Here is a 27,319-nt window from a genome sequence, read left to right as displayed (position 1 = left end):
CCATCAAACAGTATGCCATAATCCTGAGTACCATTCAGATACCTTAGTATCCATTTTAAAGCATGCCAATGCTCCATACCTGGATCTGCCATGTATCTGCTCACAACACTTATGGCTTGGCTGATGTCTGGCCTTGTACACACCATGGTGTACATGATGCTTCCCACTATGTTTGCATATGGGATTTTATCCATCTCTCTTCTCTGACTATCATCTTTAGGGCACTGATTTACACTGAGCTTAAACTGCTGGCTCAGGGGCACACTCACTGGTTTGCTTTTATCCATCTGAAATTTCTTGATCACATTCCTGATGTAATCTTTCTGAGTTAGCCATATCCTTTTCTTGTCTCTATCCCTTATGATCTCCATTCCAAGGATCTTCTTTGCATCTCCAAGATCCTTCATATCAAATTCAGATTTCAGATCACCTTTCACTAACTCCACCTCTTCCTTATGCTCTGCAGAGATCAGCATATCATCTACATACAATAGTAGATATGCCACAGCAACTCCACCTCTTCTCTTGATGAAGACACAATGATCATACAAAGACTTCTCAAAACCGATCTTATGCATGAACTCATTGAACCTGAGATACCACTGTCTTGAACTTTGTTTTAGACCATACAAGCTTCTTTTCAGCAAACACACCTTTCCTTCATTTCCTGGTTGGACAAAACCAGGAGGCTGCTCCATGTAAATTTTCTCTTCGAGCTCTCCATGAAGAAAGGCTGTTTTGACATCGAGTTGCTGCAATTCCCAATTTCTCTGAGCAACAATGGCAAGTAGAATCCTGATGGAGCTATGCTTTACCACAGGGGAGAATATTTCATTATAATCTACTCCCTCCTTTTGTGTAAAGCCTTTGGCCACCAACCTGGCTTTAAATCTGATTTGATTGTTGTTGAAGGCCTCAATTTTCTTCTTAAAAATCCATTTACAACCAACTGTTTTCTGATCAGTTGGCCTCAACACCAAAATCCATGTGTGATTTTTGTACAAGCTATCAATCTCCTCCTGCATGGCTAATAGCCACTGATCCTTCTCCGGACTCCTTATTGCTTCCTTGTAATTTGAAGGCTCATGATAGTCCATCTCCTCAGCTATGGCCAGTGCATAGTGCATCATATCAAAATCCTGAAATCTGGAAGGGAGCTTGATCCTTCTTCTGGTTCTGTCTCTTGCAACCAGTCTCTGTGGAGTCTTGATGTTACTTTCATGTTCAGAGGATCCACCAACACTGGTTTCTTGTGAATTTCTCACAGTATCTGGTGGACTTCTTACAGCATCAGATGAGGATTCCCTCTGACCCTCCACCTCAAACTCAACAGTCTGAACTTGCTTCATGAAGAAAGGCATTTCAGATTCCCTGAAAATAACATCCCTACTGATGACAACCTTCTTATTCCCTTCCTCACAGCACCATAATCTGTAACCTTTAACTCCAACCTGATAGCCTATCATCACACATCTGAGAGCCCTTGGTTCCAGCTTTCCTTGTTTGATGTGAGCATATGCTCTACACCCAAATGGTCTTAATTTTGAATAGTCTCCATAAGATCCATACCATCTACTATCCGGAGTCTGATTTTCAATGGCAGCAGAGGGGCATTTGTTGATTAAAACAACAGCTGTGGAGGCTGCTTCTGCCCAAAATGGTTTTGACATTCCAGATGCTATCAACATGCATCTTACCCTTTCAAGAATGGTTCTATTTATTCTCTCGGCGACCCCCATTTTGTTGTGGGTTGTGAGGCACCGTTCTATGCCTTTTAATTCCTTTTCTCTTGCAAAACTCATCAAACTCATGGGACAAAAATTCCAGCCCATTGTCAGTTCTTAGGCATCTCAAAGGCTTCCCCTTTTCTAGCTCAACTGCAGTACACCACTCCTGAAATTTCTTGAAGGTCTCTAACTTTTCTTTCATGATCATTATCCAAACCTTTCTTGAAAAATCATCAACAAATGATAAGAAATACCTGCCTCCTCCAATGCTATTTACTGGTGCAGGGCCCCATATGTCACTGTGAACATATTGGAGAGGTTGTGTTGAGTTATGTTTGCCCACTCCATATGGCAGCTTCTTGTTTTTGCCAAGAATGCATTCTTCACACGATCCAATGGCTCTTTGTATCTCTGAATCAGCCATCTGAATAATGCCTTGCTTTACCAGCTGCATCAGCCCAGTGTCCCCCACATGGCCCAGCCTAGCATGCCAATTGATGGTCTTTTGTGTGTTGTTAGCTGTTCCAGCAACTGCCTCAGCTTTCAGATAATAGAGCACATTGTTTCTGACAGCCTTCATGATCATTTGGCCATCCTTTTTGACAAGCATCTCTCCACCAAAGAGAGTCAATTCGTAGCCATTCTTCTCAAGAAGACCCAAGGATATAAGATTCCTTTTAATGGATGGGATGTATCTCACATCAGTGAGAGTTCTGAAAATTCCATTGTCCATCCTCAAACATATGCTCCCAACACCCCTTACATCACACACATGGTCATCTCCCAGCAACACCGAGCCTTCAGATTCCTTTAAATCTTGGAACCAGTCGAGATTGGAGGACATATGGAAACTGCAGCCTGAGTCCATGATCCATAGCCTTGATAATGGGCTATCCTCCACCACATTGAGAGCTCTTGCCTCTTCAATTTCCTCAGTGATAGCTGCTGTACCATCTCCTTTGTGATTTTCAGATTGCTTTTTCTTCCAAGCAAAACAATTTTGCTTGATGTGTCCTGGTTTCTTACACCAGAAGCAGCTTCTAGATTCCTTTTGATCTCCTTCCTTAGATGATCTTGGCTTCCACTTGTCAGATGGGGGTTTCTTGAATTGAATTGTTTCTTTGAAGTTGCCTTCACATTGAGGCTTTCAGCAGCTTGATCGATTGGCTTGCTGACACATTTCTGCATTGCCTTCAGCTTTAATGCAGAAAATACCTCCTCCAAAGTCACTTTCGAATCCCTTCCAAGAAGTATTGAGTCTTTGAATTGCTCAAAACTCTGAGGCAGAGCATTCAATAACATCAAAGCTTTATCCTCATCTTTCATGGGATCATCCACACCCTCAAGATCATCTATATACTTTCGAAAATCTTCCAGCTGATCCGCCAGATTCTTGGAGTCAGAAAATCTAAAGTTGAACAATCTTTGCTTGAGATGCAACCTATTGGAGATTGACTTCTCCATATATATTTTCTCCAATTTCTCCCACACTTCTGCGGCATCATCCTCTTTCTGAACCTCCCTCAAGACTCTATCGCTGAGGCACAAGACAATCGAGCTATACGCCTTGTATTCCAGTTCTTGACATTTCGCCGCATCCATCCCTTGAATCTCTTTCTTGTCCGTCTTGGATTTCACATAATCCCAGACGCCTTGCTGCATCAGAACAGCTCTCATCTTCAATCTCCACAGGCCGAAATCATTTTCGCCGGTGAATTTCTCAACGTCGAACTTTGCGGTAGACATGTTGAATTCGTCGTCCTTCTTCGATTCCCACAGACGGCGCCAATTTGTAATGCTATCAGATACGCGACTCAATCTTGTTATCACAACGAGATCGATTCCGGAACGAGAAGAACGAATACTTGATATGAAAATGAATAAGCAAAAAAACAATTCTTGGAGAGTCAATGGAAATCTTGTGTTTTATTTGTGTGGAAGATTACAAAACTCTTGGATGAAAAAATTCTCTTTTCTTTTTCCACAGCTCGGCTCTATTTAACTAACACTTATCTAACAACTAGTTCAACCTAAGGGCTTTCATTTAAAGCTAACTAACTAGTCGCATCCGACGACGTGCATCAGTTAATAACAACTGTCAACTCCGAACTCGTTTAAGTTCGGCCAACACCGAGCACCAACACCGAGCACTGAGCACCGAGCTCAACACCGAACATTGAGCTCGGTTAATCCCTGAGCACGACTACAAACTCGACCAATCACCGAGCATGATTGCAGTTCGTCAGATCACTGAACAGCATATCGGTCCCTAATCGCCGAACAGTATATTGGTAACCGAACTGAACTGATTGTGCAGTTTTGCCCCAATCCTCATAACACAAATCAAAACCAGAAATGGAAGCAACAAGAAGCCCCCAATTTCTTCCCCCCCAAATCAATCATCACTCAATTCGACGCCCCCAATTCCCCCCCTCAAAACCCTATCCACCAACTCGGATTCCCAATTCCAGCTCCACCACTGCGACTTCTGTTCTGGAAGAGCCTGACGCGGACGGATGCGACGAACCATCTGTACATCAACGACAGGTTCAGGCCGGGGGCTGATGGCGGGCGCTGACGGCGGCAGAGCGACGCAGAGTGGAGACGGATTTTCTCGAGGTTCCGGCGACGATGGATGAACGGATCGGCGATAACGCCACGTATAAATTGCGACTGAAGAGGACACCACTCCGGGGTGAGATGTTGCTCCAGAGAGAGTGGAAAGATCTGGCGATGAGAAACGGATTGGTCGACGGGGATGGAGTGGCGGGGTACGGCTACCGCAACCACCTTGGTCAGTTTTGTTTGATTTTCAGCGTTGTTAAAGGAGAATGATTCATCTTCTCTGTAATTATTCATTACTTTTGCCAGTAATCAAATCATTCTTTGGATAAATCTTCCTCAATTTGAATGTTAATTCAGCAAGATTTTGGAAATAATTTGGGTTCTATTTTTGATCATTTTTTCGTAGTAGATTTATTCTGCCATCTTCGTATTTTATATTTTTGATAATTCTTCCTTTTCTTGATTAATTGTGTTTTCCGGATTTTTTATTTTTTTTCACAAGAATTTGGAATATTAATGAAAAAATATTTGATCGTAGTATAAGTTTTGAATGAATTGAAACAGAAATTGGATTTTATACGAAATTTTCTATTTTATAAAAAAATTACAGTATGTTTCAAGAATTTTACTATTGTTTCTTGAGTAATGGATTTTGTTAGAAATGATAGAGAAACACAATCGAAGAATGCAGAGCTTGAGACGAAGGGAATTATTATTGCTAACTCAAGAAATCAGAGTATCAAAGATGATTACAATCGCTCAATGATTCTCTAGCTAAGTAGAAGAAAACCGAAAGCAAAAACAAAGCTCAACAACTAACTACTTCCAGCTACAACTAACTAAAGCATTCAATTCGAATACAACGGCTAGTTGAATCGGATGGCTGAGATTCAATCTCAGGTGACGCGCGCAATCTGACGGCTCCTGAAGCTTTGGAGCTGCAAGACTGTTACTTTCTTTTCTTCCTTCATTCTTTCGACTTCTCAGCAATTACACCACAACTACAAATCTCCACCTTGGATACCAAATGCTGAGCCTTCATTCCTTTTTACACATCCCAACCAACTTCATACACAATTCAAACTTCTCCCTCGGTAAAGTTTTTGTGAGCATGTCGGCTGGGTTTTCTAAAGTATCCACTTTGAACACTTTCACCCTCCCTTTCTCTATCTCTTCCCGGATGAAGTGTAAATGCACATCTATGTGCTTGCTCCTCTCATGGAACACATTGTTCTTAGCCAAGCTGATGGCACTTTGATTATCACAACCAATAGACACAGCATGTTGAACAACACCAAAATCTGCAGCTATACCCTTCAACCAAAATGTCTCTTTAACTGCAGCTGTCAAGGCCATATATTCGGCCTCTGTTGTGGATAGAGCAACCACACTTTGCAAGCTCGATTTCCAGCTCACTGCACCTCCATACAATGTGAAAATATAGCCAGATTGAGACTTCCTATTATCAATGTTACCCGCATAGTCACTGTCACAATATCCCACCAAAGCATCCCCCTTCACCTCACCACTTCCCCTGAACAGAATTCCAATGTTTCCAGCTCCATTTAGATATTTCAAAATCCATTTCAGAGCTAGCCAATGCTCCTTACCGTGATCACTCATGTATCTGCTTGTGACACTAATGGCTTGAGCCACATCTGGCCTTGAGCTAATCATGGCATACATTATACTCCCCACAATATTGGCATAGGGAATCTTCTCCATTTCAACTCTTTCCTGCTCATTCTTTGGTTTCTGTTCCACACTTAATCTGATATGCTGGGCCAGAGGGGTTGATGTGTTGAAGTGAAAGTGTAGTGTTTTAGACACGACGACAGATACAGCAGCAACAGGGCGTCTGGTCAGGCTTACACGCACACACTCTCTCTCTCTCTCTCTCTCTGCTTAACTAGCAAATGCAGCTATCAATCGCCATTGAAGCACAGCAAGCAACAATCCGAATCAGATTACAAAAATGGACAGTATTTGCATAAAAACTCGGAGTATTTTTTTCCTCCTTGGTGCTGTCTAAATGGCAAGAAAAGCAAAGATACCGAAGAAGGTAATTCTTCACCTACATTCTAGCACTTCTCACTGCATAAAATGCCTGCTCCCTTGATAACACTATATTAATCTCTTTTTCACCTGAAGATGTGAGCTGACCCAGATATGGATTTTCCACGTGGGGTTTGCTGCTTCTCGCCCTGTTCACGGCCACTGCCGGCGTCGAGGGGATTGACCGCCGCGAACTCGTACGGAGAGAATTTCAGGTAATGCTGAGCTTGTATAAGTTTGGTGATGCGCGATCATTTTCAAAAGCCAAATGCTAATGTTTGTTGTGTGATGTGGTGATTTTTGTGAGTTAATCGGAAGAAATGTATTGTTTCTATATACAATGAGGTAATTTGGGGGGAAATTAGGGTTTGGGTAAATCACAAAATGCTACTGTTTGCTGCGTAAGGAAATATATGTAATTCTCTATACAATCAGTAATTTTGGGGGGGGGGATTTAGGGTTTCGGGAAATATCAAAGGCTTTAAAACTATGTATGCTATTTTATCATTTTAATTCATTTTCTAGTATTATTCAATTGATATAATCAAGTGTTCACTCCCCAATCCATAAAATTACTTTTACAATGTGGATGAAATGTTACTGTTTGTTGTGAGATTGTGTGTGAGTTGATCCAAAAAAGTAACTTCTCTATACAATCAGGTAATTCGGGGGGGGGGGGGGGGGAAAATTAAGTTTCTGGAAAATATCGAAGGAAATTATCTTTAAACTTATAATTCATGTTTGGTGATCTTGTCATTATGTGTGTGTATATATGTAGGAAGTGCTGGTGATGTTCTTGATGATAATCCTGTGGGAAAATTGAAAGTTTATGTATACAAGCAAATACAACAAGAAGATCCTGCAGAAAGATCCGCGTTGTCTTGCACACATGTTTGCTGCTGAGATATATATGCACCAGTTTCTTTTAACCAGCGCTGTTCGAACTCTGAATCCCGATGAAGCAGATTGGTACTACACGCCTGTTTACGCGACTTGTGACCTCGCGCCTGATGGATTGCCTCTGCCTTACAAAGCTCCAAGAATGACGAGGAGCGCGGTACAGTACATCTCCGCTAGATGGCCTTACTGGAATAGAACGGAAGGAGCTGACCATTTCTTTCTCGTTCCCCATGATTTTGGCGCCTGCTTTCATTATCAAGTAAGCTCTTCATTTCTAGTATTGGACTCTTGACTGAGAACCAGCTAAAAATTTCATTTTGCATTAGTTGATTATATCCAATAAATGTTTTACATTTTTTCGGAAAGGCTATTTAGTGAGTGAACACATAAAAGTAGACAGTACATGTGCAGTCTTTACAACATTACAATTTTGAATCTTCGATAGATCCTTGCTTACTGAAGGCACTACATGATGATATTCCAATGGTTTGTCTAATTGTAGGAAGAGAGGTCTATAAAAAGAGGGATCCTTCCGTTGTTTCAACGTTCTACCTTGGTTCAAACTTTTGGACAGAGAAACCATGTCTGCTTAAATGATGGTTCAATAACAATACCTCCATATGCGCCTCCAGAGAAAATTATGTCCCACTTGATTCCCCCAGACACACCAAGATCCATCTTCGTCTACTTCCGTGGTCTGTTCTATGATGTAGATAACGACCCTGAAGGTGGTTACTACGCGAGGTATGCTTCAACATAGTGTTTGAGTATCTTCAACACACTGTTTCAGAATCCGCAATGGCATTCATTGTAACACATTAAAAGCTGATGTCATATGTTCTTGATCTACGAACAGAGGTGCCCGGGCCTCCATATGTGAGAACTTCAAGAACAACCCACTGTTCGACATCTCCACGGATCACCCAACCACATACTATGAAGACATGCAGTGTGGCATATTCTGTTTATGCCCTCTGGGTTGGGCTGGAGCCCCAGACTTGTGGAAGCTGTGATCTTTGGTTGCATTCCGGTGATCATAGCAGACAACATTGTGCTGCCGTTTGCAGATGCTATTCCATGGGAGGAAATAGGTGTATTCGTGGCAGAGTAGGACGTTCCCTACTTAGACACAATCCTCACATCCATCCCGGCTGATGTGATTCTAAGGAAGCAGAGGCTACTCACCAATCCTTCTATGAAGCGGGCGATGTTGTTCCCCAGCCAGCACAATCAGGAGATGCTTTCCATCAAATTTTTAACGGGCTGGCTCGTAAACTGCCTCATGACAAGAGAATATACTTGAAACCCGGGGAGAAGGTTTTGAACTGGACTGCAGGAGCTGTTGGCGACCTCAAGCCTTGGTGAAGACGCGATCGACTATAGTTTCTTGCTCGCCCAGAAAGTAATGGTGAAACTTGAATATTGTAGAAGCTGTCAAGTTCCTATTTTTTGTTTCTGGTGCAAGATTGCTGTAGAAATTGCTAATTTTTGTGTATGAGTTGAGGTATGAAAAGCTTGAAGAGGATGATGGTAGTGATTCGATGCTGATATTGCCACTTTAGAGAATATGGTAAGATTCTTGAATGAAGCCCGCCTTTCCACTTTTCATGCACTATCTTTGCATGAAGCCGTGTTTCAAGATTACGGTAAAAATAAATATCTCCCGTCCACAAAAATATTCACATTTTTCATTTTGGGCTGTCTATCATAATGAATTAGTCTCATTTCTATAGTTTTATTCTTTCTCTAACCTATTTGTTCACTTTTTCTCTCATACTTTATCGATTCCGCATTAAATTAAAATCCTTGTCGTCAACAAATAAGAATTATTTTTGGATGAAGAGAATATTTCTTTATATTATTTCAAAAGTAAACTCAATTTTTTTAATTGAAAAGAAAACGGTACTTTGTTTACTATATTTTGCCCTAGACAAGTATATACTACTACTAGACATAATAATTATTGAGGCTAGATTTATACATCCAGTTTCCAATCTGATTATATTATAGATTATCAATAAGTTTACTAATGTCATATGATCTGGAAAATTTATATTGCAGTGTGTGTACAAACATGATTCACGCAATAAAGTTTCCTTCATGAGTCACTCAAGTATATTTAGGCATGGGATATATTGTCCTGGTCAATCTTCATATCTAAAACATTTAATTCAAACACCATGTCACATGATCACATGACATCTATTCAATTTTTTATATAACCTGCATTAAAAAATAGCTCTTTGCTGAATTTACACTACAGCCGCCAATATTGGATAGCGACGTGATCTCATCAATATTCCTGAAATTCTAACACATGCTCTGCTAAAATCTTCGAAGTCAATCTCAATCCCTACACACCAATAACGACTAGTATTTTTACAACATCATCTCATCTTTATCTTATTTTCTAATTCATACTCGACATGTCTTTAACACGCATATGTGACGACACAAAAAATCTAATACTACTAATAAACATTGTCTTGAATTATATTTCACTACTTCAATTATTCGAGACATATGTCATTATATGTCTCATTTCATCCTTATAGTGTACTCGCATCCCCTAACATGTTTTATTCAAATTTTATTATAAAATCAATATATAAACATTTTATTAATTATTCCACTCACATTCCTTTAGTATTTTTAAAAATTCTAATCAATCCAAGATGGGGCAATTATGGTCGATAATATTGAAAGGCAGATATGATGCAACGACTATTGCTTGCTGTAATTAAAAAACGGACGAAAAACAAAAGTAAAGCCGACCCCTAAATAACTAAGATAGAGTCGATGCCACGTAAGGTCGACGTTTGCTCCAAAGACTGAATTTAACAATTGAATTAGATAGCAAAGTCCTATAAACGACCTACCACCACTCTCACCAAACAATCATGGTGACCTACCAAATTTGCCCTTCACTTACTGGCTTTTACATAGCTTGTAAAGACAGGTCAGCACAAAATTGATCCCTTTTAATTAATTTAAGCCCTAATCCCCAAAATTAGACGACTCTTCTCTTCCACCTTCATTTCCAATCTGCCATGGCTTCCATTTCCAAGCTCTCCGCCTCAGCTGCTTTTGCCAGTTCTGCAACTAGCTTCACCAGATCATCGCAGCAGCAGCAGAATCAGCCTATGTGCTTTGCTTATCCTCGTAAAAGGATCGCCATTTTCGAGAAATCCATTTCATCATCCAAGCTCAGTGTTCGTGCTGGCCAAAGAATCGCCGGTTCATTGATGTTAGCATTCTATTCATCTTCAGATTTTCCCCTCCCCCTCTCGTGTTGGTGTTGAGTGGGAATTTTTTCTTTTTTCTTTTTTTTTTGTTTTGTCTTCGTAATGATCTGCCTTTTTTGATATTTGTTTCGATGAGATGAAAGAACTGAGCTGATTCCCGTTGTTGATTTTGTGGATTTCGTATTATATAAGTGATATTTCGGTAAATTTATCTAACATGATGCCTTGGAGGGATTAATTCGTTTATAGCTCTTTAATTCGTTTTTAGAAATTTAGGGATGATGGGACTCGAAGCTACGACTCGATTGATCTATAATTTATGACTTTGGTTGATTTTTTTAATTGGGTAGTGTGAGATGCTCTAAAGTTGATGGAAATGGGAGTAGTGTGAAGAGAACCACGCTCCATGATCTTTACGAGAAGGAAGGGCAGAGCCCGTGGTACGATAATCTATGCCGTCCGGTTACTGATCTTATCCCGTTGATCGAGAGTGGAGTTTGAGGTGTAACCAGCAATCCAGCGGTAAGGGATATGAATTTGTTAAATTCTCTTATGATATGATCTATACATATGTGTATACTATGTTATGTTACTATTACAAACAATCCCTTTTTCCTTTTGTCTTCTATTAATCATCTAGTGCGGCTAATTGCAGATATTTCAGAAAGCAATTTCGACATCAAGTGCATACAATGATCAGTTCAAGTAAGATATTATTGGATTTGGTTACAAATATTGATCTTGTGAATATTGAATATTGATCAAGTGCATAACAAATATTGATCTTGTGAATATTGAATATTGATCAAGTGCATAACAAATATTGATCTTGTGAATGTTCTAGAGTTTCTTCGAATGTCTTGATTCTATTGTTGTAGCTGATCCTCGAATAATCTTATTTCTTCTCTACTTGATATTAATGGCCAAGATACGAATTGAGGAAATTGAGTTTATCTGAGTTTTATATGATCAAGTTTAAGATCAGATTCTATTTTAGGTTGCTGAAGGGAGTATCTGAATTAAATGATTATTTAGGTAGTGACATTACCTGTGACAGTTGGTTATGGTGTATCCTTGTTATGCTCTGCCCCTTCACCTAATCCTGTAATTTTTATTTTAATTCAAAAAATATTCGTTCTTTGTTGTTTGGCCCTTTAAAGTTTTCATCTTGATTCCCTGGCAATTTTAGTTAATATTCCATTATAACTACAGGCAACTAGTACAATCTGGAGTAGACATTAAAATGTCTTACTGGGAGCTTGTCGTAAAAGATATCCAAGATGCATGCAAGCTTTTTGAGTCGATCTATGATGATTCAGATGGTGGAGATGGATATGTCTCTGTTGAAGTTTCACCCCTACTTGCCGATGATACTGAAACTACAATACAGGCTGCAAAACTGCTTCATAAGAAGGTTAACCGTCGGAATGTCTACATAAAGATTCCTGCTACAGCTCCATGCATTCCTTCAATTAAGGAAGTTATTGCAAATGGAATAAGCGTTAATGTTACGGTGAGTTAATTATTATTACACACTTTCAAGGGACTAATGATACTGAATTGGTAATATTTTGGGCGTAATTGTGCAGTCATGTATTCGATTTCACTTAATTACGTAATACACCTTATTAACAATGACATGTATTTTGCTAGTAATATGTGATCAACTCAATATCTTGCCATGTCTAGCAAGATATTTCAGGAATCTTTTCAAAGTAAACTTCCAATTTCATATTTGAACTGTCGATACTGATAATGATCTTTTGGATATGTGCAGCTTATTTTCTCTCTTGCTAGATATGAAGCAGTTATTGATGCTTACCTCGATGGCCTTGAAGCGAGTGGGCTCAACGACCTCTCTCGAGTCACAAGTGTCGCTTCTTTCTTTGTTAGTCGAGTGGACTCCCTTGTTGACAAGTTGCTTGAGAAGATTGGGACACCGGAAGCACTTGATCTCCGGGGGAAGGTAGTTCAGATATATAGACGAGAAATTCAGGCTAGAATTAGTCTTGATCGTAATCTTATTTTCCTCAACAGGCTGCAAATGCTCAGGCAGCTCTGGCTTTCCAGCTGTACCAGAAGAAATTCTCAGGGCCTAGATGGGAGGCGCTGGTGAAGAAAGGAGCCAAGAAGCAAAGACTTCTATGGGCCTCAACGAGCGTGAAGAATCCAGCTTATCCAGACACTCTATATGTGGCTCCTCTTGTCGGACCCGATACAGTAAGCCATCTTATCCTCTATTTAGTGGTCCCGGGCAATTGCTTTATCTTCTTCTTGACCTTGACTTTTTCCCTTTGTATCTCTAGGTTTCGACCATGCCTGATCAAGCGCTCCTAGCATTCATCGATCATGGGACTGTTGCAAGGACTATAGACGCAAATGTGTCTGAAGCGGAAGGCATTTACAACGCTCTTGAGAAGCTGGGAATAGACTGGGGTTATGTCGGGTCACAACTGGAGCTGGAAGGAGTCGACTCGTTCAAGAAGAGCTTCAATAGCTTGCTCGACAGCATGCAAGAGAAGGCAAATTCGATGAAGCTAGTCAACATGTAAGCTCGTTTGATTGCTTGAATAAAGAGAGCCATTGGGTGAGAGTATATGTAAAGACAATAAGCATATTTTGGTGTATTGTGTCATAAAGCAGAGTATTGTGTCATAAAGCAGACAAGCTATGTTAATTCTGAAATCTTGATTGGTTGCAAAATCTGATTAACTTAGTAAGTAGTAGTAGTTCAATAATTTATACTACTATTATGTACTCCCTTCGTCTCGAGGCGTTTCATTTTCAACACTCGTTTGAAAAAATGATAATAAATAATTAAAATAGAGAAAATGTAGAATAAGAGAAAGAATAATATAGTGGAGACTCTTAACTATATTATTCTCTTTTTTACTTTACTTTCTCTTCACTTTAACTATTTATTATAATTTTTTCAAAACGAGTGCTCAAAATGAAATGTCTCTACTACAGAAGGACGGAAGGAGTAAGTTTTAAAGCTTATAAACAATATCATAATTTAACAAAAGTTAAAGAATTTCCAAACAAATATCGCTAAAGAATTTCCAAACAAATAAAATTAGCATTCATATTTCCTAGTAGTATATAGAATTGTAGACATAGGTTTTGAATTAAGTTGTGAGATTATTTTAGTTGAAGGTGGTTGATTATGACTTATTATCATAATTGTGATTAAGTTGTGAGATTTAATCTCATGAAACCAACATAAGTATATGCTATTTAATTATGAAATACTATAATCTTTCAAATTAAACTTGCTCTATGGTAATAAAAATACCCTATTCGAATATTCAATTTGAAAATTTAAAATTTGTTATGAATTGGCTTATGTTTTAAAATTTTTTGATTTTCGAATTGGTCCTACTCAATAAAAACATACCATGAAACATATGGTTTCGGATTATGTTATTTATGAATTGTAAAGAAACATGATTTTTGGAAAGAAGTTAGTAGAGTATATTTTTATACTGAAATGACTCAATTAGATATCGGATTAGTAAAATAAAAATGTTCAAACGAACAAAATGACAAAATAAGACATGATTGGAGACATAATAAATAATAGGTGGGCATGAGCCAACTATTTCAAAAGAAAGGGCAAAATAGGCATTTGAGTAATTAATCGGTGATTATAAAATATGAGGCCGTTATCTTCCCGCGAAGCATTCCCAACTCCACTAGAAATTTCTCTATGAAAATGGTGACCTCGATTTCAGCCGTCGGAGCTCTCCCTCGGCTTTTTCCGGCTAAATATTCCGCCGCAACTCCGCGGCCACAGCCACTCTCGAGCCTGCGCATTATTTGTCGGAGTCTCTCTGACTCCTCATGCTCTTTCGGTTAGTCCAAGCACCATTCATTTTTTCTTCTAATATGAGCATCAGTTTATCCTCATATATTTTATTCCAATTTGTGACAATTTGTCCTTTGTTTTGTGTGCAAATCCTTGAAGACGAGAGTGGAAGCTCGGATCTGATTGATCGGAGGCAGCTTATGATGTCTTCGATTGGATTATTGGCTGCGTCGGCTTTCGGTTCTCACAGTGATGAAGCTTCCATCGCATCTGAATTCGCTGACAGTAAAATTCGTTGCTTCATCTCCGTTTAGAATTCACTATGTTCTACTTTTTGCCCTAATTTCCCCCCAATACCAGTCATCTGTTTTTATTTATTTGTTTATTTATGTATTTTCGTAGTGGTTTTGTGATGAAGTTCAATGAGGAAGTAACTTATGCGATGAAATTTCGAGAAACCAATACACATTAGATTAGTTGGATGAGCTATATTTCTATATAAAGAGGTGGAATGTTATTAATCAGAGGGAATAATGTCTATTGTCAAGTGAAATAAATATGATCATTTGCAAATATAAATTCAATGTGTAGAGATCTAAGAAGAAACAGACTAATTGTCTCTGTTGCATACCTTATTCATCGATCATAGTGTACAATGACTGTAGCTTTATTTGATGATTTCTATTGGAGTTTTGGAAAAATTTAGTACTCCTACCCTCTTTTCAGAATGTATATGCATGACAGCATGAGGACATTGGAGTAGAGCTTTTATAGCTTTAGACTTGATGAAAATTAATGTAGATGATAAGATGGCATTAGCTAGTGAATCACCATATCTCAAGTGCTTTAGCGCATGAGTTTTTCAGTTCTTTGAATAATTATCTTATTATTATTTGCAGCCTAGTAGCTTTGAAGACTAATTGTAGGCTCACTGTTTGAGCATACAGTGCCAGCGTTGCGTGGAAAGGATTATGGCAAGACAAAGATGAGGTATCCTGACTACGAAGAAACAAACTCGGGTCTCCAGTATAAGGTCACTTTTCTGGAATCGTGCAACTGTTTAGAGTTTGTTTATATTCATTTGTTACATTTCCTAATTTTTACTCCAAACATGTATAATTTTGCAGGACTTGAGAAAAGGTACTGGGCCCACTCCAAAGATAGGAGAAATCGTCGTGGTAAGCCCATCATTTTCTGTCTGTTTTTCACAGTAACTATTTCAAGGAACTATCATGAAAAATGTTTGATATGTAGAAGTATATACTCAACCCTCTAAATGTTTTTTACTTCAAAAAAATTAACTTGTTATAAGATCTCTGTATTTCAATTCACCTACATAACAGAACAAAAAAAAATGAAATGAAGCTCACAGTTAATGCATGTAGGTTGATTGGGATGGTTTCACCATTGGATACTATGGCCGGATATTTGAAGCTCGCAACAAGACAAAGGGTGGCTCGTTCGTTGTATTTCCCTCATGCTACCTTATATTATTGCTTGTTGGATTCTTTGCCCTTCTTTTCTTCTTGTGCTTTATTCTTTTTTTCTCATGCAGGGCGATGACAAAGAGTTCTACAAGTTCAGATTAGGATCACAAGAGGTAGGATATATCTCTTCTAAGTGTTGTCCTGCATTATTAAAAATCATTTCCACAGGTTGATATTTACATTTATACTCCAAGCTAAAAAGTTACCGAGACATATTTGTCTCATGTAAAAAGTTATAGAGCTGCCAATGAAGTGAGAGTATAATATCCGGTCTTGCTGACTAATGGGACATCTTCTACAATCCCATATCCTTGATTAGTGAAGCTCATATATGATTTAATGCATCAATCTGAAAGCAAAAACGAAAACTAGCTTACCATACTCTTAGAGCCTCATGTATGATTTAATGCATCAATCTGAGAGCGGAAACGAAAACTAGCTAACCATACTCTTAGAGCTCGATTAGTAGACTATTTATATCAGCTACATAGAATAATGACCATGATATGTGTCATGGTTTGTGCTAGTTATGTATCTAGTTGATGTATTTAGTAGCTTAGTTAAAATAACACTTTACCTTTAACTCATGTTTGTTGCAAATAAGAAAGAATACCAAGTTAAATTGTGTGGACTAGAATACCCACAACAATATGTCTACGCAAATTGAGAGTGAGAAAGATAGGAGGGCAGCTTAGTGTTTTCATGTCCAACTTCGGAAGCTGTTAGTGCAACCCACCAAACTGGTAAGTTAATTTTTTAGGCTGAAGCATAGGTTTCATCGCATGCTTCCCCAGAAATAACACATATCGTTCACTAAGTCTAACATGTTCACCAAATGCATGGTTAAGACCAAGTAAGAGTTATTAACTTGCTATAGCATAGTTATCAAACGCCAACTTTAGTTGGTGTAGCTATTTTACAAGTACAAGGTTGTCATTTTCCCCGTTTATTGCCTTTTGGTGTATCATTCACTATGTAAAGAAGTGGGTGTGCCTCCCCCATGCTTATGCCGGTCTGTGAATATATATCTTCAGGTCATCCCGGCGTTTGAGGAAGCTGTATCAGGCATGGCTCTAGGGGGCATACGAAGGTGATGAACCTCTCTCCAATCCGCTGCCTTCCAATATCGTAGTAACAGTAGTCGGTATCAATAGCAGCACAAGATGCGGTTAAGCTGAGTTTTCTGCTCTTGTATCTCACAGTATTTGGAAAATTGTTACAGGATCGTTGTCCCCCCTGAACTAGGATACCCTGAGAATGACTTCAACAAGAAAGGTCAGAGGCCAACGACATTCTCGGTACTACTCTTTATTCGTAACATACAGGTGCTTCATTGCATCTCTTGTTGAATGCTTTAATTTTACTACTCCTGATCGAAGGGTCAAAGGGCGCTGGATTTTGATAGAGTAAAGGCTGGTGCCAGTAAGGAGCACGAGGAGTGCTCGACAAAATGCCCCAAAGGATAACTCACAATGTGTTTGACAAAATAATCAAATGAAACAATAATTAATTCTGGAAACAACTCTCGGCTTTATTGAATAACATGAATGGAAAGGAAATGAGTAACAAGACTAATCCTCACAAAGGAGGCCTGCGATCAATCGCCCTCTAAACTGATCTTCCTCGATGCCCCAACCATTAAGAGGACTCTCTAATTTATAGGTGATTAGCTTAACAAGAAGTTACTATAATAAAGGAAACTAAATAACAAAAGTGGACTAATGACCGCCGAGATTTTCAAGCTGCTATAACAACTTCATTCCACCAAATCCTCCATTTCGGTTGGCCCAGCTTCTCCCTCCATATCCTCCTTTTCGGTTGGCCAAACAACCTCTCGATTTCCCCGCGTGTACACCCTCCATTCCCTGTCCGTAACAACTGCCCCGTCCGCCAAAACAGCCTTGTCCTCAAGGCGGAAATAGGGGAATTGGCCGCACACGTCAGCTACATTCATCCACGTGGCTTCGTCCTCCGGCAGCCCCGCCCACTTAATTAGGACTTGTTCTTCTGCCAGTCCATCCCCTGAGGTGGAACGTCGATCAAGGACCCTTTCCGGCAAGAATGGTGGGTCAGCATCCATGAGGCCTTCCGGAAGAGTCTGCTCCGGAACCGCATCGCCAATGGCTCTCTTCAAGAGGGAAACATGAAACACCGGGTGTATGCGGGAGTCGGTGGGAAGTTTTAAACGGTAGGCTGCTTTTCCAATCCGCGCCTCCACCTGGAAAGGACCAAAATAACGGGGAGCTAACTTCCGATTAGTGGACGTGAACAGCGTTGACTGTCTGTAGGGCCTGAATTTCAAGTAAACCCAGTCACCAACATTATATTCGACATCCCTCCTATGTTTGTTAGCGGCGACGGCCATGCGCTGCTGGGCACGAAGTAAATGGTGCCTCAAGTGGGCTAGTGCGTCGTCCCTTGAACGCAAAGTGTCAACAACGGCCTGTGAACGGATCTCGCCGGGTAAGTAGTTGTGGAGAGTCGGCGGTGGTCGGCCATAGACGACCTCGAAAGGAGTTGTGCCTAATGCGGAGTGCATACTTGTATTATAACAAAATTCTGCCCAAGCAAGCCAACGGTTCCAGTTCTTCGGTCGGTCCGATGAGAAGCAACGCAGGTATGTTTGCAGACAACGATTTAGCACCTCAGTCTGGCCGTCCGTTTCGGGATGATATGCCGAGCTCATCTTTAGTTTAGTTCCCGTTGCACGAAACAACTCCCGCCAGAAGGAGCTAAGGAAAACCGGGTCTCGATCCGAGACTATGGACCTCGGGATACCGTGGAGGCGGACCACCTCTTTGGTGAACAGGGCGGCGACCTGTTTTGCAGAAAATGGGTGGCGGAGAGCGATAAAATGGCCGTATTTGGACAAACGGTCCACCACCACGAAAATGCAGTCCATTCCGCCGGCCTTGGGGAGTCCGGAGAGAAAATCCATACTGACGTCTTCCCAAATCCGCTCTGGAACCGGGAGGGGTACAAGAAGTCCGGCCGGCGATTTCGTGTCAGATTTATGGCGTTGGCACGTTGAGCAAGCTGCCACAAAATTCATGACGTGTTTCATCATCCCAGGCCAATATACGTTGGAAGCTAGGCGTCTGTAGGTGCGATATGCTCCGGCATGACCGCCGCTCGGCGTTAGGTGGAATTCTGCCAGCAGCTTAGGGATCCACGACGACTGGGATGGTACCACAATGCGGCCTTTATAAAATAGAACTCCATGGATCAGTTCGTAGTGCGGTGCCGCCGGCCGTCCTGCTTTCAGCTCGGTCTTGATCTTGGACAGCAGTGGGTCAGCCGATAGCGTGGACTGGACATCAGACCAGGCCGGCCAAGTCGGTCGTGATAGCGCTGAGAGCTCGAGACAATCCTCATCCCTCCGAGATAATGCGTCTGCGGCGCGATTATGTTTCCCCTCCTTGTATAAAATAGAGAACTCGTACCCGAGCAGTTTGGCCGCCCAATTCTGTTGTGCTGGCGTGGATAACGGGTGTGCTAATAATTGCTTCAAGCTTCGTTGGTCGGTGTGGACCACAAAACGGCGTCCCAACAAGTATGGTCGCCAGTGATGAATGGCTAGGACCAGAGCCATTAATTCTTTTTCGTAGGCAGACTTGGCAAGCCAACGGTTAGATAAAGTCTTGCTAAAGTAAGCTACCGGCTGTCGATCTTGCATGAGGACCGCCCCTAGGCCACGGCCGGATGCATCGCACTCGATGACAAATTCTTTGGAGAAATCAGGCATACGGAGTAGGGGCGCAGAGGTCAAGGCCGCCTTCAAGTCAGAGAACGCCTTGTCTGCCTCAGCTGGCCACGCCCATGTCCTCTTCTGGGAGCTTACCACGGCCTTCTTCAATAAAGAAGTCAGGGGTGCTGCAATTTTACCATAATCCCGGATAAAACGTCGGTAGTAGCCGGTAAGGCCGAGGAATCCACGTACCCCCTTCAGTGAAGTTGGGGTTGGCCACCGTAGGACAGCCGAGATTTTAGATGGATCCATTCGAACACCATCGAAGGATACTATATGGCCAAGGTACTCCACGCTGTCGCGGCCCATTAAACACTTCTTTGGGTTGACCACCAGCGAGTGCTCCTGCAGGAGTTGAAAAACCCGGCGAAGATGATCCAAGTGGTCCGACCAAGAAGTGCTATAGACGAGTATATCGTCGAAGAAAACCAAAACGAACTTCCGCAAAAATGGGCGAAAAATGTCGTTCATTAACCCTTGGAAAGTGGCAGGTGCGTTGGTGAGACCGAAAGGCATCACGAGGAACTCATAGTGACCGGAATGTGTGCGGAAAGCAGTTTTGTGCACGTCGGGGGCAGCCACGCGGATTTGGTGATATCCCGCCTTTAGATCAAGCTTACTGAACCATCTGGAACCATGCAACTCATCCAATAGTTCCTGAATCACCGGAATAGGGTACTTGTCAGGAACTGTTCGCTTATTCAGTTCGCGATAATCCACGCAGAAACGCCACGACCCGTCCTTCTTGCGAACGAGGAGAACCGGGCTTGAATAGGGGCTCGTGCTTGGTTGAATGACCCCCGAAGCTAACATTTCAGCGACAAGTTTTTCCATTTCATCCTTCTGCAGGTGGTTATACCGATAGGGCCGGACCGAGACTGGCTGGGACCCCGGTTGGAGAGGGATCCGGTGGTCCGCACGTCGCGCTGGTGGCAGCTTGGTTGTAGCCCGGCTGACCGTGGGAAAGGCGGCAATAATGTCTCGGATCTGCTCTTGGGCTGCAGCCGACAGATTGTCGTCAAGCCCAAACGCCAATGTTTCCTCGCTGCCTTCCAAAGAGCGTAAAACCCAGCAAGCGTCGCCCTCTTCGAGTGAATTGATGTCGTGGGAAGAACATGCCCGACGAGTGAGAGTGGGGTCGCCTTTAATAGTCAATAAACGGCCATTAATAGAGAACTTCATAAACATTCGATCCCAATTTGCCATTACATTGCCCAGTGAGGCCAGCCAAGTGACTCCTAAAATGACGTCGACGTTGCGCAGTGGAAATACGTAGCAAGATAACTGAAAAATCTCTGTGGCTAGCCGAAGTGGTACGGCGTGACAAATGCCTGCGGCCCGAACCCTTGAACCATCTCCCAACATAACGGAATAAGGAGAAGTCGGAGTGATCTGTAGCTGTAGGAGTTGGGCAACCTGTTCCGAGATAAAACAATGGCTCGCACCACTGTCAACCATCACCTTCACGTTGTGCGAGTCAATGTCGCCGAATAGCTTCAAGGTATAAGACGTGTCGAGACCATTTGATGAAAGTTCTGACAGCTGCAGCTCGACACCCACATCTTGATCGTCTGGATCGTCTATTATTGGAACATCAAAGACAGGTTCCTCATCATCAGCCACCAAAACATTCAAAGTTTTAGGGGGACATCTATGCGTGGGGCTGAATTTTAGTCCACACTTGAAACACGTGCCGGCGGCGATGTGTTTCTTATACTCCTCCGATGACATGTTCCGAAACTTCCGTGGAGGGGGACGAGGAGAACTTGCTGACGAGAAGGATGAGGACGAAGAGGAAAACCCCTTCGGATTTGAACGCACCACAGAATGTGGCGAACTGCTGGAGAACGGTGCGGCTGCTGCCGTTTTCTGCGCTACTGCCGGGTTGTCCAGCCGTAAGGCTAACTGGACCGCATCTGAATAACTGGTGATATTTGATGCCTTCATATGCATCCGGATCTCTGGGCGTAAAGCTGCCAAGAAGAACCCGAGATATTGGTGGTCGGAGAGATCAGTCTGGGCGAGGCGGGCTTCGAAAGCTGCCACGTAGTCGGTGAGAGACCCGTCATGGCGAATAGCCGCGAAAGCTTCATACTCATCGAGCGCCATATTATCCCCAAAACGCTTCATCATTTCCTGTGTAAAACGATCCCAGGACAGAGTGGGAATCCGTCGTGTTAAAAGGTGAATCCATGGCAGGGCCTGGCCTGCCAAGGCTGCCCTGGCAACCTTCAAACGGTTTTCTGGTGGGGTGTTGGACACCAGAAAGTACTGCTCCGCCCGCGCGAGCCAAGCGATTGCATCGGATCCATCAAACGTCGGCATAAGTATGGGCGACGTGCCCACAGAACCGGCTATGTTTGATTCATGGCCTGCAGATGACTCTGTGTCGTGTCCCTTGCCGGAAGCCATAACCTTCCGGACTTCCTCCATGAATGTTTCGAGCTTAGACCCCAACGCCGAAACCCGCTCATCGTTTTTTTGGAACTGAATACTCATCCGCTCGTCCGTTTTCTGGAACTGCATATTCATCTCGTTGACCGCATTGGCCAATGACTCATGACTCTTCTCCAGATCTCCCGCAGCCTTCTCTAATCCTCCCAATCGGGCCTCCGTACTACGCGTACTAGCCATCGATCACCGCACCAAATTGATAGAGTAAAGGCTGGTGCCAGTAAGGAGCACGAGGAGTGCTCGACAAAATGCCCCAAAGGATAACTCACAATGTGTTTGACAAAATAATCAAATGAAACAATAATTAATTCTGGAAACAACTCTCGGCTTTATTGAATAACATGAATGGAAAGGAAATGAGTAACAAGACTAATCCTCACAAAGGAGGCCTGCGATCAATCGCCCTCTAAACTGATCTTCCTCGATGCCCCAACCATTAAGAGGACTCTCTAATTTATAGGTGATTAGCTTAACAAGAAGTTACTATAATAAAGGAAACTAAATAACAAAAGTGGACTAATGACCGCCGAGATTTTCAAGCTGCTATACAACTTCATTCCACCAAATCCTCCATTTCGGTTGGCCCAGCTTCTCCCTCCATATCCTCCTTTTCGGTTGGCCAAACAACCTCTCGATTTCCCCGCGTGTACACCCTCCATTCCCTGTCCGTAACAGATTTTGTGCTGAGGAACCAAGGATTGATCGATAAAACTCTCCTCTTTGATATCGAACTCCTCAAAATCATCCCCAATAGAAGCTAAGATCTGGTTTCCTCTCATGTCTAAGGATCAAGCTTGAAGTTGACGAGAGGAGAGGTACACATTTTTATCCCATTTTGGAGTTTGAAACCATCTGATTACCTACTGTTGTGCAATTGTATTTGATATTTTAATTACACTTACACTGTCAAGTTCAACAATTTTGGTAGAAGCTTTTGATAACGGAAAGAATGTAATAATCCATCAAATTAGAGCAACAAAACAAGTGGAAACACCTTGAATTTTAGGATTATAAATATAATAAGACAAACATATACTCCTCGGTTTCTTAAAAATAGGAATTGCATAAGTTTGAATGCAAAATTGGTAAAGTAAAAAGTGAAAGAGAAAAAATGGGTAGGTAAGAGAGATGGAGAGAAAAATAGTAGAATTAATGTGTATCTATATACAAGGATGATGTCAATATAAAGATTTCACTATATAGTCTTTGTATACAATTTGCAAAGAGAGAACAAAAGTAGTAACAAACCGTAATAATAGATATAATAGGAACTAGGTTGAGCCTAAATACATAGGGTACAAAAGCCCAAACAGTCATTTGGTAGCTCCATCGCCGTCGTAGAGTCCCGGGGGCTTCTTTGATGCGCCTATAAAGTACAATAATACTAAATTCATCCCGCATCCGTTGTCTCACTTCCTTTTCAGCGTATTCCAACAAAAATGCACTTTCATTTAAAAAACAAACTCCATCTCCTTCGCGTCACTAGAGTCGCATTCCTTTTTGATACGTTTCTATGTAATAGTCACTTCTAGTTTTGGCAAAAAATAATACATATTCTCTCATATTTTATTTTCTCTTAATATCTCTTACTTTATTCTTTCTCTTATTTAATTCTCTCTACTTCACATATTAAACATTTATTATCTAATCTTCGTGCCAATAAAGATACGCCTCTATTAACAAGAATCAAATGGAGTATTCATTTTCGACTATATTTTCTTTCTTAATTAATACTACAACATTCAATTACATTTTTCTCTCTATTTAAGCATATGCTCCCTTCGCCCTGTTATAAGCGAGACGTTTCTTTTGGGCATTGAAAAATGATGTTTAGAGAGTTTATAGAGGAAAAGTTTAATAGGACAGCTGGACAAACAATAAAGAAGAGAGAGTAATAGTGTTACATTTTGCCAAAAAGAAAATGACTCATTTTTTAGTGGGATGCATACACATTGCTTATGATAGTAGTACTCCCTCCGTCCCACAAAGTTTGTCTCAGTTTGATCCGGCGTGAATTTTAAGAAATTGTTTGACTTTGTATTTAATGAAGGTGTAGAGTAGAATAAGGACCCAACATTGATGAGATCGAGGAGTGTATTTATGTCTATTTTTTTGGTAAGATTCCAAGTGAGACAAATTTTATGGGACAGAAGAAAATGTTAAAATGGACAAACTTTGTGGGACGGAGGGAGTAGTTCCTAAAAATCATGATACCCAACAAGTTTGACATCTTAATCGGGACATAGGAGTATCTAGTTCGACTTTTATGAAATAATTACACATGCACAAGCAACGGGACTAAAGCTTCAAAATCGCCAATATATCAATTATTTGGGCTCGTCATGGCTTAGCCCATGACATTGGGCCCAATAGATTTGGGTATAGTTTCCCAAGAAATATATTGCAGCAACTCGACATGTACCAAGCATTCTAAACTTCCAAATTGAGCCTAAGATGAGTTTTGATAATGGCCGAATCAATGTCACCTGGTATTTTTCAAGTAACTAATTCTACAGACAGAAAAAAAATGGGAAAAAGAACTCAAAAATAAATTTTGTTTTCATCGACCTAAATCAGAAAACCATTGGTCTAACAATCCAAATAATACCAACTCCGGCCGCAAAGAATAATCTAGTATGTGGACGGCACACGTTTTAATGAAAAATTGATAAAGTAAGAAATTGATAGAGAGAAAAATTAGTTAGAATATTGTTATTGAAAAAATGAGACATGGAGTACCTAATAGAGAGAGAAACTTAACATAAATCTAATTTTCTAATTTTGATGGACAGACAAAAATGAAAAAAAAAATGACTTTTTTGGAGGTAGCATATCACATTTATCATAAAGAAAAAAGTGATAAATTTGGATAGTGGAATGTAGATGATCTAATTAATGGATTTTGTGTTTGGAGTCGAAAACCAGTGAGATAGATGCGCTGAGGCCAACCAACCACTTCCCCTCATCTGCTTCAATTAATGCTGCAGATTTTACTTCATTTTTTCTACGTCTATTTATTAGGGTCCTCATAGTAGTTGGATCACTCTTTTCTCTTCAAATGAAATGATATTCCTAGTACTCTCAAGATCTATGATAACCTATGAAATTTATGTTTGAAGTCAATTCAAATAATTATCATGAAAAATACTTATCTACACTTTTATTTTGAATACATGCATACCTGTAATGATTGGGGAAGAGGATGGCTAGTCCAAATTGCAGGTGTTTGGTGGGAGAGTAGATTCTGATTGTGTTTCCAACCATTATTGCAGCTGCATTAATGATATATGTTAGCAACTGATTCTTTTCACCCCAACAGTCTTCACACCAAATAAATGAAGGAAAAATGTGACCGAATTTAGTGGCCGCATTGCATATAAGTAGCAGCATTAAGGCTCGGACATAGGCATATGGCTGCTCGGGAGATCAAGTCGCCATCCGTTGCTCCGGTCGAGGCGCCTCACCGGAGGAAGCGGCTGGGGATGTACTTTCTTGAATCCGACGACAGGCGGACGGCTCTGGGGGGCGGCTACACCAGCGGAGCAACGCCGGTACACATCCTCGGAAAGCCACTTACCGAGGCGAGCGTGCTCAGGACCGGAGGCTGGCTTGCTGCTTTCTTCATTTTTGGTAATAACAGGGGAAATGTGTGGTTGGTGTTTTTTTCTTGAGAGAGATTGGAAAATACTTGATTATATACAAACGTTTGCAGGGAATGAAATGGCGGAGAGAATGGCTTACTTTGGTCTGTCTGTGAACATGGTGGCATTCATGTTCTACGTGATGCATCGACCTTTCGATGACTCAGCTAACGCGGTCAACAACTTCTTAGGGATATCGCAGGCCTCGTCTGTGCTCGGTGGTTTCCTCGCCGATGCCTTTCTCGGGAGATACTGGACCATAGCCATCTTCACCACCATTTATCTTGCAGTCAGCCTAATTTTTCAGATTTCATTATCATTTCTTCATATATTGATAGATCGATAGATCAAACTCAATGTTTTTTTGTTATTTCTTGAAGGGTTTAACAGGAATTACCTTGTGTGCAACCATGACTAGTCTGATGCCAAATCAAGACAAATGTGATCAGATTGCTCTTCTCACGGGCAACTGTGAGCCTGCAGAGCCATGGCAGATGCTTTACCTATACACGGTCCTCTACGTTACTGCATTTGGGGCCGCGGGTATTAGGCCGTGCGTCTCTTCCTTTGGCGCTGACCAGTTTGATGAAAGAAGCAAAGATTACAAGGAGCATCTGGACAGATTCTTCAATTTCTTCTACCTCTCAGTCACTGTTGGAGCAATCGTGGCATTCACAGCAGTAGTGTACATTCAGATCAAACACGGATGGGTCATCTTAAGCTGCCCGTAACGTGCATGCCGGTCTTCCCTGGACTCCGCATATTCCTACTGCTCTCACTGTATTACTCAGTTTTTGTTCCCTTATCCCGGAAAATCACAGGGCATCCTCACGGTGCCTCTCAGCTGCAACGGGTGGGCATCGGCCTGGCTTTCTCCACTGTGTCCGTGGCCTGGGCTGGAATCTTCGAGAGGTACAGAAGACATTATGCCATACAACACGGCTACGAGGCCAGTTTCCTGATCCCCATGCCAGACCTGAGTGCATACTGGCTGCTCATACAGTATTGCTTGATCGGCATTGCTGAAGTGTTCTGCATTGTTGGATTACTGGAGTTTCTCTATGAAGAGGCGCCGGATGCCATGAGAAGCATAGGCTCTGCATATGCTGCCGTTGCAGGTGGTTTGGGTTGCTTTGCAGCCACCGTACTCAACATCATCGTCAAGTCTATCACGGGCAATGAAGAGAAAAGAAGACCCACTTGGCTGTCTCAGAATATAAACACTGGCCGGTTCGATAATTTCTACTGGCTGCTTACAGTTATGAGCGTGATCAATTTCTGCGCGTTTTTGTTCGCAGCACATAGGTATCAGTATAGAGCAAAACAGGCGACAGAGACAAGAGAACTAGCAAATGTGCAACTTAGCACTAGGGATCACACAGTACCTTAGTATTTGTTTCTGTAGACTGATGTTATATTTCCTGCTTCCATTTTCGTGTACATCGTAACTGCAGCCGGTGTCTTCAATCAAGTAACGGCATCTCTTTAATAGCTCATCGGCATGTCAAATGTTTCATTACAGAAACAAATGCCCACTGTTCTGAGATGTTGAGAAACAAATTTTCTCTACTCTTTAAACATTTTAGAGAAAACAACTTCATTATACATATCATAACAAATACTTAGACACTGTACATGAATCAAATACAAAGTAAGAACAATCTAAACAGTCAGAGGTAAGTTGCATAA

The 27,319-nt window shown here is 41.4% G+C and overlaps 1 protein-coding gene and 3 pseudogenes across 3 annotated transcripts; all 4 read left to right on the top strand.

Annotated features, from left to right (window-relative positions):
- Positions 1–6,482: 6,482 nt before the first annotated feature.
- LOC121802721 lies at positions 6,483–8,772 on the top strand (annotated as a pseudogene).
- A 1,408-nt stretch (positions 8,773–10,180) lies between these two features.
- LOC121805304 lies at positions 10,181–13,195 on the top strand (annotated as a pseudogene).
- Positions 13,196–14,188: 993 nt separating this feature from the next.
- On the top strand, positions 14,189–25,396 carry LOC121801917 (peptidyl-prolyl cis-trans isomerase FKBP19, chloroplastic-like). 3 transcript variants are annotated; one of them, XM_042201384.1, is made up of 10 exons: positions 14,189–14,346; positions 14,460–14,585; positions 15,248–15,333; positions 15,428–15,478; positions 15,686–15,766; positions 15,856–15,900; positions 16,822–16,877; positions 17,010–17,085; positions 17,167–17,182; positions 22,665–23,043. In XM_042201384.1, exons 1-10 carry the CDS (start codon positions 14,202–14,204, stop codon positions 22,748–22,750), a joined length of 768 nt encoding a protein of 255 aa, XP_042057318.1. In that variant the 5' UTR covers positions 14,189–14,201; the 3' UTR covers positions 22,751–23,043. The 3 variants fall into 3 exon arrangements, with proteins under 3 accessions (XP_042057318.1, XP_042057320.1, XP_042057319.1); XM_042201386.1 differs by lacking the exons at positions 17,167–17,182; positions 22,665–23,043 and adding an exon at positions 25,309–25,396; XM_042201385.1 differs by lacking the exon at positions 22,665–23,043 and having other exon boundaries at positions 17,167–17,306.
- A 3-nt stretch (positions 25,397–25,399) lies between these two features.
- On the top strand, positions 25,400–27,126 carry LOC121801919 (annotated as a pseudogene).
- The last annotated feature ends 193 nt before the right edge of the window (positions 27,127–27,319 follow it).

Source organism: Salvia splendens, chromosome 5 (assembly GCF_004379255.2).
Source record: "Salvia splendens isolate huo1 chromosome 5, SspV2, whole genome shotgun sequence".
NCBI lineage: Eukaryota > Viridiplantae > Streptophyta > Magnoliopsida > Lamiales > Lamiaceae > Salvia > Salvia splendens.
Note: the sequence above shows the minus strand (reverse complement) of the source record. Positions and strands in the feature narration are given on the sequence as shown.